The sequence below is a fragment of the Pecten maximus genome, chromosome 7 (genome assembly GCF_902652985.1).
Source record: "Pecten maximus chromosome 7, xPecMax1.1, whole genome shotgun sequence".
Lineage (NCBI taxonomy): Eukaryota > Metazoa > Mollusca > Bivalvia > Pectinida > Pectinidae > Pecten > Pecten maximus.
Genome location: NC_047021.1, coordinates 14,531,337 through 14,546,970, shown reverse-complemented (window position 1 = coordinate 14,546,970; position 15,634 = coordinate 14,531,337). Strand labels below are relative to the sequence as shown.

The window sequence follows — 15,634 nt, the reverse complement described above, 5'->3', positions numbered from 1 at the left end:
TCTCTACAACTCTATATTTTTCTATAAAAGTAAATATGAAACTCGTAAACCGGATAGTATTGAACTCCGGTATCTCTTCCCAGAATGCACACAAAGCCTCTGGTTCTCCATTATATAAATACACATATAATCATGTTTTCTAATTTGGGTGAATAAAGAAATTACTAGTAAACAAGAAAGACAAAAGTGTAAATGGATTCAGTAACATTATTTCTGTACGGTGCCCTTGTTAACAAACTAGATAAACATACATGTATACACATCGGCCTAGAATATAATACCTGGGCTGAACCATATGTCGACCGGACCACTGGCCCGTCCCTAGATCTATACCTGGGATGCACGTCGTGTTGACTTACGGCTGATTTCTCCGCCTCTGGTAAATATAAATCGTATCAAGCCACAGTGACAGGTGTAACTTGTGTCCAGCCATCCAGGAGAATCAACTGTGCTTCCGACACCTACATTGTCAGCATCCCTTCCGGTCGCAATGGAGACCACCCGTTCCCTGGCCCTCCTGTCCATGCTTCTACTGGTACCACTTGTCCTTAGTGGGGATTTGGTGGACACGGATCAAACAAATGATGTCCCTGACGTGAGTTTTTGGCGTTAATTACATAGATATATTCATGGTTGTGAATGATTGTGATGACTGTATGCATTTAATGTATTATAGACGGTTTAGTAACTGCTTTCATCTTTATACTATAGCTGATATTTTATTATACCATACAAATATATTTTCTTTTGATTTAAATCAGGTATCAAATATTGATTTTTACTAAAGTATAAGATTTAATGACTTTGCAATAATACCATTGACAAAATATATAAAAATGTTAGATCGAAGGAAAACTAAAACTTCGAAGTACATATTAGATGTATTAAAGCGAGATGTTGAACTGTCCTGACGCTAATCGGACAAAAGACTAGTAATCCTTGGACTCCTTTGAACTCCCCTTTCCAATATTTAATTATAAATTCTTGGATACCTTGGATGATTAAAATTAGTATTTTTGAAATGTGTTTTGTAATTGATTTGAAATATAACTGATCGACATGTTAATTACAAAGGCAGGACATGGTTGTATAGATATTAGTTTTTAATGTTTCTCTCTCATAGTGTACACACGTATATATTGGAAGATCGCGCCGATTATTTGAAATAAAGCAGGCCTTTACGTTGTTCTTTTGCTGTTTTTTTTATTTGGTGTGATCTGTAATTCTCGTTATAGTTTCTATGTAGTTCAGGTTTTCACCATACACGATTAGAATAAGTATCTTAGATACTGTTATTTCTCATTGCTCCCTGTTTCTTTATGGAATAGATACAGACGATAAATGCACTAGTTATTTTTCTCTCTGTGTTCTACAATGTAATCATATGTATGTAGGTAATTTTTAGGTAATAATTTTGATGTCATGATATTTATGTTTTGATTTTTATGTAATGATATATATGAAATGATATCTATATAATAGATTATGTTATAAAAGGTATTCATGCATTTTTCATTTAATGATTTTGATGTAATGATAGGTATCAGATGATATTTGGGTAATGCTATTTATGTAATGAAATGATATTATGTAATGATATGCATGTAATGATTTGTATGGGACATAATAAGACAATAAGACAAACATGCAATATTTCATGCATACGGATATTTCAGTTATAGATGTACAAATAAACAGTTCATGAATACATTATACAGTACGTAATGCCAGGCTGCACTGCCACTGCCTTTGTTTACCCTATACACACGTCGTACGACATTATTGAATGAATAGTTAACATAGCTCCACTGTTACATGTTCATTAAGGGGGAGGCGCATTGACAATAGTATTCTTATTTGTTAAGGTTCAATTTGATTTTCATGAGACCCCTTTTAGGTTTTCACACTTTTGGTACCTAACGTCACAAAATGACGAAACATCTCTTTGATCCAGTTTATGTGCTATACACTTATGTTTTTGCACAATTACATGTATTTGTAAGCTTCATGTGCTTATTGAATGCTTATATGCCTATTTTAACAAAATGCACCAGAAAACACAGATACAAACTGTAAACTAGTAATCATATTAACGACCCCATCAGTCTATAATGTTGTAATTAAGTATAATTATACACAACAAAGCGTCAGAGAAACATGCACCAGGTGTCGCTACAATAGACGTGTACCCAGTAGACAGTACGTTTTCTTCAGTTCTATGTTATATGATATACTATCACACACAATGAATATAAACTAGTAAAAGCAATGTCAAGTTCCTCTTTAAAAACCCACATATTCAACAATCATAATTCGTATCTTCTGTTTATTCGACATGTTTATTTTGTCATGTTGATGGCGGTACAGCTTATTAACGGATGTGCAGCATTTTGTTCCCTTTGGTGGGTAAGGTGGGATCGCTTTTTCGGTGAAGGGTGAGATGGGATCGCTTTTCCTGTGGTGAATGGGGTGGGTCGCCATTTTTGTGGTTGGTGGGTCGGATCACTATTTCAGTAAGCGTGACAAAGCAAAATCCTCAATCGAATTTTCATTTTACTTATCTTCAAAATTGTATGAGATCCATCCTGCGTAATATTCATTTGAAGTATGCAGTGGGTTTTGATTTTCTTTTTAAAATCGACAATCAAGAAAAAGTTGTTTGAAATTGTTATCGTGGTTAAAGGAATTAAAAGTAGTTCTAAAAGTGCAATTTATTTCACCTATTCTAGGCTTAGTGCAAACATGTTTCAGGATTTCAGACAGAAATAATTCACACAAAGACAAGTCTAATGTTAAATGGAGTACATGATTTTAGTATTTCATACGGCAAAATAAAAACTATGGTAAAACTCACCATCACAATCTGTAAAAAAGAATCCTCTCAACAGCGACCCCACCCCCTCCACAGAAAGAGCGCCGCGCGATTTCCTTCTACCCTTACTCCCACTGAGACAGACGATATCGTCCACATCAAGCTAAAGTTTAGTTTTACCCTTTTCGAAGTATGTTCCCTGTTGACATTTTTTCGGCTTGTTGAATGATACAAGGGCTGATTGATATGTTGTGAGCCTCATATTGGAGGATTGGAATTTTGCTGGATATATTGCATTATTTTTCAACATAATCCCCTTCAGTATCTATACACTTTTGTCAGTGGTGTTTAATACCACTTTTATAGGTCTTCTTTTCTTAGCTGTTCAGAAAGTCTTCTATTGCATGTATGACATCAATATCAGATGAAAGTGGGTGCCTGAAATAGCTGTTTTCAGTTTTGGAAATAGATGAAAGTCTGATGGAGCGAGATCAGGCGAACAAGGCGGATGCTCAATCAATCTAAATCAAAAACCGTGAATGGCAGCCATGGCAATGCCAGACTTTGAACAGGAGCATTATCCTGATGGAAAATCACACCTTTAGTGAGCTTTCCGCGGCGCTTAAGTTTAATATTTTCCCGTAACTGTCTCAGACGTTAAACATAGTAAGTCCCATGGATTGTTCCTTTTGGAGATAATCTATCAGCAGAATACCATCTGCATCCCAGAAAGCCAAGGCCATAACCTTCCCAGCTGATGGAACAGTCTTTGCCTTCTTTGGCGGGCGAAATCCAGGGTGCTTCCATTGTTTCGATTGTTGTCTTGGTACCCATCATGTCAAAAGCTTTCTCATTGCAAGATACTCGATGAGAATGGAATGTACCCTTTCCTGTGAAATGCCAACTCGTTTGCTTATATATCTTTCTGTTACTCGTCTGTCAGTCATAACTATATCATTATCATAATTGAACATTTCTGGGGTTGCAACACTGACAGGCTTTCCAGGACGAAGGTCATCCTCAAGGCTCCGTCGGCCGCGCTTAAGTTCCGCCACCCACAGTTTCACTACAGCATATAAAGGGACATTTTCCCCTTGTGTTGTTACCATATCATAATGGATATCTTTAGGTGTTTAACCTTTTTTATGCAAATATTGGATCACTGCTCTTTCACCAATTTTGTTCATTTTGCAAAAGCCGCTCGTCTTGTTTACTTCAGAGTGCTACCTTGTCGATATAAACTAACCAAATGACCAGTCCTCAATACAAGGTCAATTTATACTGATTCGTGTAGTGTTAAGTCTGATGTTAAAGAGAAAATGAAGTCAGCTAATGAATGTGATTTACATTGTTTTCAATAGTCGAGGCCCGAGTTTGAGTTCAATGAAATGATGAGTATCATAGACTTATGTGCCGATAATGAAGATATACTGTTTATTTATAAATAGAATTACAACAAAAGAATCCACACGGTTTCGTTATTCAGAAATCCATAATTAATATATATAGACAAGGGCTGTAACAATTAAATACAAAATCACATATAGGAGATCTGATTTTATGACAAAATATCGTATTTTATTATAGGTTTTTGTGAATCAAATCAGGCCAAAGTTCATAATCTAATTAAACCTTAACAATATAAACAATTAGTCGACATCATCTTGACTGCGCAGACACCCAGCTGCTGCACCAGTTTTAACTCTAATTCCAAATCGGAGCATCAGATATTATTCAATCAATTCGTATTATCTCTCTAGATCATTGTAATAAGAAAATGTGACGTCACGTTATCTACAAAACATGATGATATTGAATTGCTGAATACCGTTATGTACAAAACAGAAATTTAAACGTTTAATCAATCAAACTAGGGTGAACTACAAGTATGAACGAAGTAACTGACACATGAAAAGTGAAAAATTGAAGAAAAACAAAATGAGGCGATCCGAAAAGATAGGTGTCTGCTGTTTTATAGACAACATATAACCTAGGTCAAATCCCTGTAACGGCACGTTCTAGATAACGGAACACAACTAGGCATATAACCTAGGTCGAATCCCTGTTATAGTACGTTCTAAATAACGGATCACAACTAGGCATATAACCTAGGTCAAATCCCTGTTATGGCACGTAACGGAACACAACTAGGCATTTTAACAAACATGTCCCCTCGTGGTCCCCACATAAGTACTTACCCGAATTTGTTATGAATTTCCCATCTTTGTTGAGAACCAGCCCTTGAATTCGAAGTCATTACATTTTAGGAATAAACGATGTTACTACAGTATATTTACAGCAGGAAAGTTGAAATGATAACTTATAAAGCTTCGTTGTAAAACTGTCCCTGTCGATTGCAATCAGTCATTAAATATAGGGTATCTGGCTAAATATTGGGATATCTGGGTAATTATTGGGGTATCTAGGTAAATATGGGGGTATCTGGGTAAATATGGGGACATCTGGGTTATTATGGGGGTATCTAGGTAAATATGGGGGTATCTGGGTAAATACGTGTATGGGGATATTTGGGTAAATATTGGGGTATCTGGGTAAATATGGGGGTATCTGGGTAAATATGGGGGTATCTGGGTAAATATGGGGGTATCTGGGTAAATATGGGGGTATATGGGTAAATATGGGGGTATATGGGTAAATATGGGGGTATCTGGGTAAATATGGGTGTACATGTATATGGGTAAATATGGGGATATTTGGGTAAATATGGGGGTATCTGGGTAAATATGGGGGTATCTGGGTAAATTTGGGGATATTTGGGTAAATATGGGGGTATCTGGGTAAATATGCGGTATCTGGGTTCATGTAGAAAAAGCTAACATCCTTGATTTCTAGTTCAAACATGCAATGTACAATCGCCATAGCCAATAACCTCTTGTTACTTAATGAGCACATCATCGACATATCGATGCAAAAATTTCATGTGTAAGAGATGCTTTCTTCGAAGATTCAAAAGTTCTTCAAAATAAACATTGAGTATCACAATTAAACCAGCTTGAATGAATTCGCATATTCATACTTACAAACCTAAAGAACATATATCATAATGTTACTTATAAGGATTTTTATTCTGAACCTAAGATCTAAAAGTGGCGAACCAAAAAATCCACCAGTAAAGTTTACGACCTAGCTATCTATCACACATGTATACACGAATCAAACTTTTACCTGGTATCTAAGGGTTTTCCTGAACATATCTCTTATGTTTTGCAGCTATAATACGAAAAGAAAGAGTGTAATCTAAATAAAACGCGAATGAGTTTATGATGAGAGTACACTCCGTTTCTGTGTTGTAGCTCTATAACATGATGATATATTAAGGTTGATTTATATAAGGTGTAAATCCACGTTTATTGATGGACTCCTTTCTCTTAGAAAGTATTAGGCAAATGGTGACGTCATGTTTTACGTGATTAACTGATAACCATGCACTTTCAAGCCAATGAAAATGCTTTTTGTACAAGAAAGATTAAATTTTGCATGAAGAAGTAGAACGTATGTCCTGTTATGTCGAACAATGCGATATGTTAGTCTCTGATAAAACTGTTTCAAACAAGTTTTATTCTCCGATGCCAAGAACGGATTTTGTATTTCCGAATGTTATACTTTCTAGCGAGTCCTCCTGAAAGAACTTGTGCATTTATGGGTATTGTTTTTCGTTGTGAACTGGATACTTAGAAGTAAATATTTACCTGTGTAGCTATTAACGCTAAAAATAGTAGAATACACGTTTTTAAACTGTGTTTAACCATTCCGTTTACAAAGACTGAGGGTTGTAACTAAGGCGAGGAATATTAAAGTGACCGTGGAAATAAAGAAAGGCTACGCTTGACTTGATTATTTATATTATTAATATGGGTCTAACAAAAGGAACTGTATAGTGTTTCAATTATAAGAACGCAGTGTGTTTTTTCATTGGCACATCGTATTGATTTTAAATAAGCAAACCACTTCTCATGAATATTTATGAAATAATGCTGTATCAGTTTACTTCATAATCTTCAAGCATGGTTGATTTCTTAGAAATGGGATAAACAGTAAAGTAGCGAGGTATCTATATTTCTACCACAATAGGTGGGTGTTATTCAACTCTCAAGGCATAACATAATCATTACAACTGTAATATCATAAACAGTTTATAGTACACGTGGAATAAACTCTAAAACCGTTTTGATTTGTTGACACGGTGACCTTTGACCGGGACTATTTCTTAATCACATGGTTCAATGGTTTTTGATTGGCTAACACACGAAGGCCGCTTCACGGGGTCGCCGAAAATGATGACACACACAAAGTAGTTTATAAATGTTTTTGTGATGATTAATTTTATACGAATTTCTATCAAATTATTGCTTTGAAAAATAATAATCTTGTCAATTATTTGTTATGATTAACAATAAATTGTAATATCTGCATATATTTTCGAAATAGTCAGTTTTGCATACCAATTAGCGACAATTCATTTTAGGTCATATCCTAACACACCACATGATATAATGAAAGAACACACATTGATACAAAACAGGTCAATTCATCCTCAGAATAGCTTTTTTGTTGTGGTAGAAACAGGTCACACAACGAGTGGTTGTTGTATATTGTATATTTATCATTATATTCAGTTGTTTTTCCAAAGTTACAAAAACACTCACTAAAACTCGTGTTTTTGTAAATTTTGAAAAATAACTCTAATAATAAGAAATTCCATATACGATAACCACTCGTTGATTAACCTTTTGTTTACGAAAATGTAGAAACTTTGGATTTAACAATAGCTATTTTAGTGAGGTGTTGTAATCTGGATTACAGATTCAATACTAGTTCCTGTAGTTTAATCCTGAACAGAAAGTTCGTACAGATCCAAAACTGGGATCTGCTGATTTGTATTCTTTCGTTGTGCAAAGTTCATTACGCATTATGATCGTTATAATAAGATATGTATATAGACAGGTATGGCAGTGATTTATTTTAATATGATTTATTTTACTAATGGCAACAGATGGGTTATAATGATATTTTTTTACTCCCTTGAGCGTCAAAATTGTTACTTTGGAGTAAAATAATGTAAGATTGAATATAAACATGTGCGTGCCTACAGGATCCGGATAATTAATTCCGACACAGACCTCTGTGACAGATGTCCTCATATACATATATGTATGTAATGCATATTATTGAGTAACGCACCAAATCGCAACTTTAAGTAGAATCAACCGACACAAAATATCTGCCAAGCTGCTTAGAAGGATATACGATGATAACTAATACCTCATATGTTGCATAATATTGATTATTTTTCATCCTCTATTCCATAAAGGCATGATCGCCTATTGTCACAGACTTATACCATCAGTTCAAACGTGAATGATATCTTTGATATAGATAAACTTCATAAATAGTTTGCTTGCTACATTTCATCAAACAGAGATAGTCGTCCTAAAATAATAAACGCAACATTACTAGACAGTAACATCCATTTAACAACATAGACAATGACTGCACTTCAACAGGTGTTCATTGTACACGTTGCATACATTTTCTTTCTTTTTTTAGTCAATTAGATTTTGTGTCTCCTCGTGTCAGTTTTATTTTGTGTCTCCTCGGGTCAATTTCATTTTGTTTCCTCCGGTCCGTTTAATTTTGTGTCTCCTCCGGCCAATTTGATCTTGTGTCTCATCGGAGCAATTTGACTTTGTGTCTATTCGGGTCAATTTCATTTTGTGTCTCTTTTCGTTCGTTTGATTTTGTGTCTCTTCTTGTCCGTTTGATTTTTTTTCTCTTCTTGCCAGTTTGATTTGGTGCTTTCTCGGGTCCGTTTGATATTGCACCTGTGTGTTAGCCTACATCCGATTTGTAACACATCAAGATAACTGTGTGTTGGCCTACAACTGATTCGTAACATATCTATGTGACTGTGTGTTGATTGACAGCTATATTCTTTTGGCTTGTGCAGAAGACACACGAATAAAGATTATTTTAAATATTGACTTTAGAAATTTAGACAGTATATTTAGACGAATGCAGATTGTCAAACTGCATCACACGGTTGTATTGTGCCGCTAAAAGAAAATGGGAGTCCCGGAAATTACCACTGGTCTATACATATGTCTAATTACCATACTACTAACGCATAAATCAAGCTGGTAAATTTTGAATAATGCATATCTTTCATCATTATCAACGTGTGTACACTATGAGCCAGAGCGTGAGTCATAAAATGTGCCATGCAGGCTTGCGGCATATTTCGGGAGTACTAGCTGACTTGACCACAAGCATTCTCAATTTTTAAAGGAATGTATGTATTCAAATTGTGGTAATGGACATAGCGTGGTTAAAATAATGAATAAATTTTTAGATGTAGATATCTCTTCCTTCTATGACTCTTAAGTGATGATAGGGACCAATAGTGTTAAATTCCAGGAGGGACGTCAAGAATATTTCAAATCAACCTAAACAATAGTTAGAATGTAGAATAACTTCTACAAGAGCATTTGAGAAACCTGAAATGTATGATTCGACGTAAATTTACCAGGATTTGCTGAACTCTGATATTATATGTGTTTTAGTGCGATGTAAAGGAGAATAACATGACCCTGGTTAGCGACAATGGCCGTCTGATTCGATGTCTGGACTGTAAGAATGTTGCTGCCAGTGAAGACCACAGCACCGACGAGGTAAGTTGATACCAACTACCAAGATTTCTATCTGAAACCCATAGCTTTAATATCAGAGGTTTCACTGCCATTACTAATGTGGTTTGCTACTGGGCTACTAATTAAGAACCATAGAGGGCCAGTACAATTCATAGGGATGAGGCCGAATGCCGAACCTCCTATACATTTTACTGGTCCGCTATGGTTTCATAGTACCATAGTAGGTCATTAACAAACCATGTAAAATCGCACCAACGTCCTTTTGTACCATATTTGGATACACTTGGGACATAGATTATTCTGTTCCATCAGTCTTCCTTGAGTCCGGGTAGAAATGTAATAGGGCTTCATCTTACTTTCCTGAAGTCCCTTTATGACTTAACGAAATTGCAAAATTATTGATACACTTCATCGCCTTTTCTACTCGAATCGTATTCATATTTTAGCCAATTTCTTCATGGGTCGTCTGACGAAATCGTGCCATATTTATCAAAAAGCTGAGTCGCCGAAATGCTTTCAAATAGTACCTGACGTCAACTGAGTATTATGTTTTCAGCCATTGCAATGGAAGGTGTTCGTCCCGGGGATATTTGGAAATGCGTATTTTAGACCTGCTTTGCCAAGGGTTGTCATATTGCCCCTAATAAATTTGACTAACCACCTATAGTCTCATAGAGGTTCACCATGTGACCCGATATCAACCACTAAAAAATAAATTTAAAAACAAAAACAAAAAAACAAAAAATTTAATCTTAAATGCAACAATTCTGTCCGAGGTGCGATGAATGATAATGATAAAATATTGGTAGGACGAAGACACATGAGGAGATACAGGTACAATGTTGAATTATGCTTTCGTGAAATTTTGGTATTTTTTTTTTATATCGTTATGTATCATACACACAAGTAAAGTACATGTATCATGAAATTAACATACATGTACCAAGGGAGGTAACTTCTAAACTGTAAACAGAAAGGATAGTTATCAACTCCATCGGAAAGTCGAAACAGTCTCGATTTTGCGAGAAGATTTTGTACACGTGATATACATATGAAAACAAATAGCTGTAGTCTATTAAGATGATATCCACACCCTCTTTTATTATTGATAATCTCATTCGTTTGTCTATTTAAAAACAAGTCATCACAAAGGTATAGAAGAATAAAAGTTTTTCGTCCCATGTTTTACTTTTAAATATCAATAGCTCCCCCTGGATTCTAACATGTCTAAAGACTTTTCCTTTTCCCTGTTGACATATATGTCCCTGCAAATAATATGCTTATCAATGAGGGGACACAAAATGGCCCGAATGCACCCCTTCTTCGTATCGAACTCATTTCTATAACTGTCTAGTTATCTATCTCTGTATGTGGACACCAGACAATAACGGTGTAACAAGGGTGTACCGTTTTACCATCACTGTCTTGGCTTTGTAACTCGAGTCTCAATTCAAACCAAAGTTCCAATCTTGTAACGTATGTCTCGCTTGAAAACTCCTTTAACATGGCCAAGTTTTCATTTAATAACCTTGTCGCTACATTGTATGTTATAGACTAGAATACCTAATACCACGTTTCTGTTTGGACTATTCTGCATGTAAATAATCTTTAAAACCTAAACATGGACGATATTTACATTAAGAATGTTGAGTGAATGTTTTTATCATAACTAATTAGAATTTTGTAATTATTAAAATTGCAGGTGTGCAAATGTCCAGAGTGGAGCATGTGTTACGCCAGGGAAGAAGTCGAAAACTCCAATGTGTTCGAGTATTTCTGCACGACACCATTAGATTTGAGCTCGATGAATAGTGGGTTATACCTGGAGGATGAACAGTAGCCAGATGGAAGACATTCGAACACTAACTGTACTCTTCTCTACATTGTTCTCGTCGTCATGGGATATTTCTACTGTTGAAAAATCGCTTTCCTATAATTAGTCTTTTACTTTATTTGGATTGGGTTGAAATGTGATCAAAGTTGTAACTGAAATAAAATCTATCTCTGGTTATATCACTGTCTGTGTATCACTGTCTGTGTATCACTAGTTATATCACTGTCTGTGTATCACTGTCTGTGTATCACTGGTTATATCACTGTCTGTGTATCACTGTCTGTGTATCACTGGTTATATCACTGTCTGTGTATCACTGGTTATATCACTGTCTGTGTATCACTGGTTATATCACTGTCTGTGTATCACTGTCTGTGTATCACTGTCTGTGTATCACTAGTTATATCACTGTCTGTGTATCACTGGTTATATCACTGTCTGTGTATCACTGTCTGTGTATCACTAGTTATATCACTGTCTGTGTATCACTGTCTGTGTATCACTGGTTATATCACTGTCTGTGTATCACTGTCTGTGTATCACTGGTTATATCACTGTCTGTGTATCACTGGTTATATCACTGTCTGTGTATCACTGTCTGTGTATCACTGTCTGTGTATCACTAGTTATATCACTGTCTGTGTATCACTGGTTATATCACTGTCTGTGTATCACTGTCTGTGTATCACTGGTTATATCACTGTCCGTGTATCACTGTCTGTGTATCACTGTCCGTGTATCACGGTTATATCACTGTCTGTGTATCACTGTCTGTGTATCACTGGTTATATCACTGTCTGTGTATCACTGTCTGTGTATCACTGGTTATATCACTGTCTGTGTATCACTGGTTATATCACTGTCTGTGTATCACTGTCTGTGTATCACTGGTTATATCACTGTCTGTGTATCACTGGTTATATCACTGTCTGTGTATCACTGGTTATATCACTGTCTGTGTATCACTGTCTGTGTATCACTGGTTATATCACTGTCTGTGTATCACTGTCTGTGTATCACTGGTTATATCACTGTCTGTGTATCACTGTCTGTGTATCACTGGTTATATCACTGTCTGTGTATCACTGGTTATATCACTGTCTGTGTATCACTGTCTGTGTATCACTGGTTATATCACTGTCTGTGTATCACTGGTTATATCACTGTCTGTGTATCACTGTCTGTGTATCACTGGTTATATCACTGTCTGTGTATCACTGTCTGTGTATCACTGGTTATATCACTGTCTCTGTATCACTGTCTGTGTATCACTGGTTATATCACTGTCTGTGTATCACTGTCTGTGTATCACTGGTTATATCACTGTCTGTGTATCACTGTCTGTGTATCACTGGTTATATCACTGTATGTGTATCACTGGTTATATCACTGTCTGTGTATCACTGGTTATATCACTGTCTGTGTATCACTGTCTGTGTATCACTGGTTATATCACTGTCTGTGTATCACTGTCTGTGTATCACTGTCTGTTTATCACTGTCTGTGTATCACTGTCTGTGTATCACTGTCTGTGTATCGCTGGTTATATCACTGTCCGTGTATCACTGGTTATATCACTGTCTGTGTATCACTGGTTATATCACTGTCTGTGTATCACTGTCTGTTTATCACTGTCTGTGTATCACTGGTTATATCACTGTCTGTGTATCACTGGTTATATCACTGTCCGTGTATCACTGGTTATATCACTGTCTGTGTATCACTGGTTATATCACTGTCTGTGTATCACTGTCTGTGTATCACTGTCTGTGTATCACTGTCTGTGTATCACTGTCTGTGTATCACTGTCTGTGTATCACTGGTTATATCACTGTATGTGTATCACTGGTTATATCACTGTCTGTGTATCACTGTCTGTTTATCACTGTCTGTGTATCACTGTCTGTGTATCACTGTCTGTGTATCGCTGGTTATATCACTGTCCGTGTATCACTGGTTATATCACTGTCTGTGTATCACTGGTTATATCGCTGTCTGTGTATCACTCTCTTTGTATCACTGTCTGTGTATCACTGTCTGTGTATCACTGTCTGTGTATCACTGGTTATATCACTGTCCGTGTATCACTGTCTGTGTATCACTGTCTGTGTATCACTGTCTGTGTATCACTGTCCGTGTATCACTGGTTATATCACTGTCTGTGTATAACTGTCTGTGTATCACTGTCTGTGTATCACTGGTTATTTCACTGTCTGTGTATCACTGTCTTTGTATCACTGTCTGTGTATCACTGTCTGTGTATCACTGTCTGTGTATCACTGTCTGTGTATCACTGTCTGTGTATCACTGGTTATATCACTGTCTGTGTATCACTGTCTGTGTATCACTGTCTGTGTATCTGTGTATCACTGTCTGTGTATCACTGGTTATATCACTGTCTGTGTATCACTGTCTGTGTATCACTGTCTGTGTATCACTGTCTGTGTATCACTGTCTGTGTATCACTGGTTATATCACTGTCTGTGTATCACTGTCTGTGTATAACTGTCTGTATATCACTGTCTGTGTATCACTGTCTGTGTATCACTGGTTATATCACTGTCTGTGTATCACTGTCTGTGTATCACTGGTTATATCACTGTCTGTGTATCACTGGTTATATCACTGTCTGTGTATCACTGTCTGTGTATCATTGTCTGTGTATCACTGGTTATATCACTGGTTATATCACTGTCTGTGTATCACTGTCTGTGTATCACTGGTTATATCACTGTATGTGTATCACTGTCTGTGTATCACTGGTTATATCACTGTCTGTGTATCACTGGTTATATCACTGTCTGTGTATCACTGTCTGTGTATCACTGTCTGTGTATCACTGGTTATATCACTGTCTGTGTATCACTGGTTATATCACTGTCTGTGTATCACTGTCTGTGTATCACTGGTTATATCACTGTCTGTGTATCACTGGTTATATCACTGTCTGTGTATCACTGGTTATATCACTGTCTGTGTATCACTGTCTGTGTATCACTGGTTATATCACTGTCTGTGTATCACTGTCTGTGTATCACTGGTTATATCACTGTCTGTGTATCACTGTCTGTGTATCACTGGTTATATCACTGTCTGTGTATCACTGGTTATATCACTGTCTGTGTATCACTGTCTGTGTATCACTGGTTATATCACTGTCTGTGTATCACTGGTTATATCACTGTCTGTGTATCACTGTCTGTGTATCACTGGTTATATCACTGTCTGTGTATCACTGTCTTTGTATCACTGTCTGTGTATCACTGTCTGTGTATCACTGGTTATATCACTGTCTCCGTGAAATCGACCGTTTTCCTATGGGTTTTTTTATCATCTTGGAGTTCAGTATGTATTGTAACATGCATCAATACAACGTCCTGCATTGTCTATTTCACACTACGAACTTTAATATCACAGAGATGAAAACAGTACAAAAAATAAAGAACAAAGAGGGAAAAAACAAACCAGGATTTGATACAAAATGGAAGGTCGACTCGGTTTATCTACCACTGAAGAACTCTAGAAAGTTTTGCATTTTTCATGCTTTGAAAAACCTTGGAAAGGTTAATTGTACTATTAAAATGATATGTAATTGCGGTCGGCTTAATAGCCAAACCAGTGATATCATACAAGTGTAGCGGGACTGGACTGGGTCGATCATCGGTGACCAGGTAGGTCAATTGGTAGAGCAGCTGGCTAGTGTTCGGAGGTCCCGGGTTCGAACCCCGGTCTGGCCGCTACATTTTCTCCTCTCCTGTTACACAAGCATGTAAATCACTACTCTGCTGCTGTTGAACAGTAGTAACTTGACCAATTGTTACATTGTAGTGTGCGTCCTGGTTAATCAGGGGCTTCGATGTTGACATGGTATAATTTATTAAAGCTATTTGTTTATTTTGGAGAAAAAAAAATGATGCATGTGTTAGGAGAACACAATTAGGGCATGTGGATCACATATACATAATGTATTGCACATAAATAACCACGTCGTTATGCTTATAAGAGACTAAAGCACATAATTGGGTCATTTGTTTGACCGGATTTTATTTTATAAAAGCGTAAACATTCATTCTCTTTTTGACCTGGAAATGCAAATTGTGTTTGTGAATATCATCACACAAATACGGCATATAAGAAGACATTTCACTAGTAGTCTTGTTGCCCAAAAGCTGTTTTAGCTTGACCCGAGGTGAAACTTACAGATTTCTGAAAAAAAAACTGAAACAATTCGAGTTTATCTATTTGCCTCGGAAACATATTTTTACTATGCAGTAAAGAGCTGTTGTGGGTCGCCTATTGGGAAATCTGCTATAAGAATTC

At 36.4% G+C, this 15,634-nt stretch overlaps 1 protein-coding gene across 1 annotated transcript; it reads left to right on the top strand.

The window, feature by feature from the left end:
- The first annotated feature begins 259 nt into the window (after positions 1-259).
- On the top strand, positions 260-11,493 carry LOC117331703. Its single transcript, XM_033890541.1, has 3 exons — positions 260-595; positions 9,394-9,501; positions 11,183-11,493. The coding sequence occupies exons 1-3, from the start codon at positions 491-493 to the stop codon at positions 11,318-11,320; spliced, it is 351 nt and encodes a 116-aa protein (XP_033746432.1). The 5' UTR covers positions 260-490; the 3' UTR covers positions 11,321-11,493.
- The last annotated feature ends 4,141 nt before the right edge of the window (positions 11,494-15,634 follow it).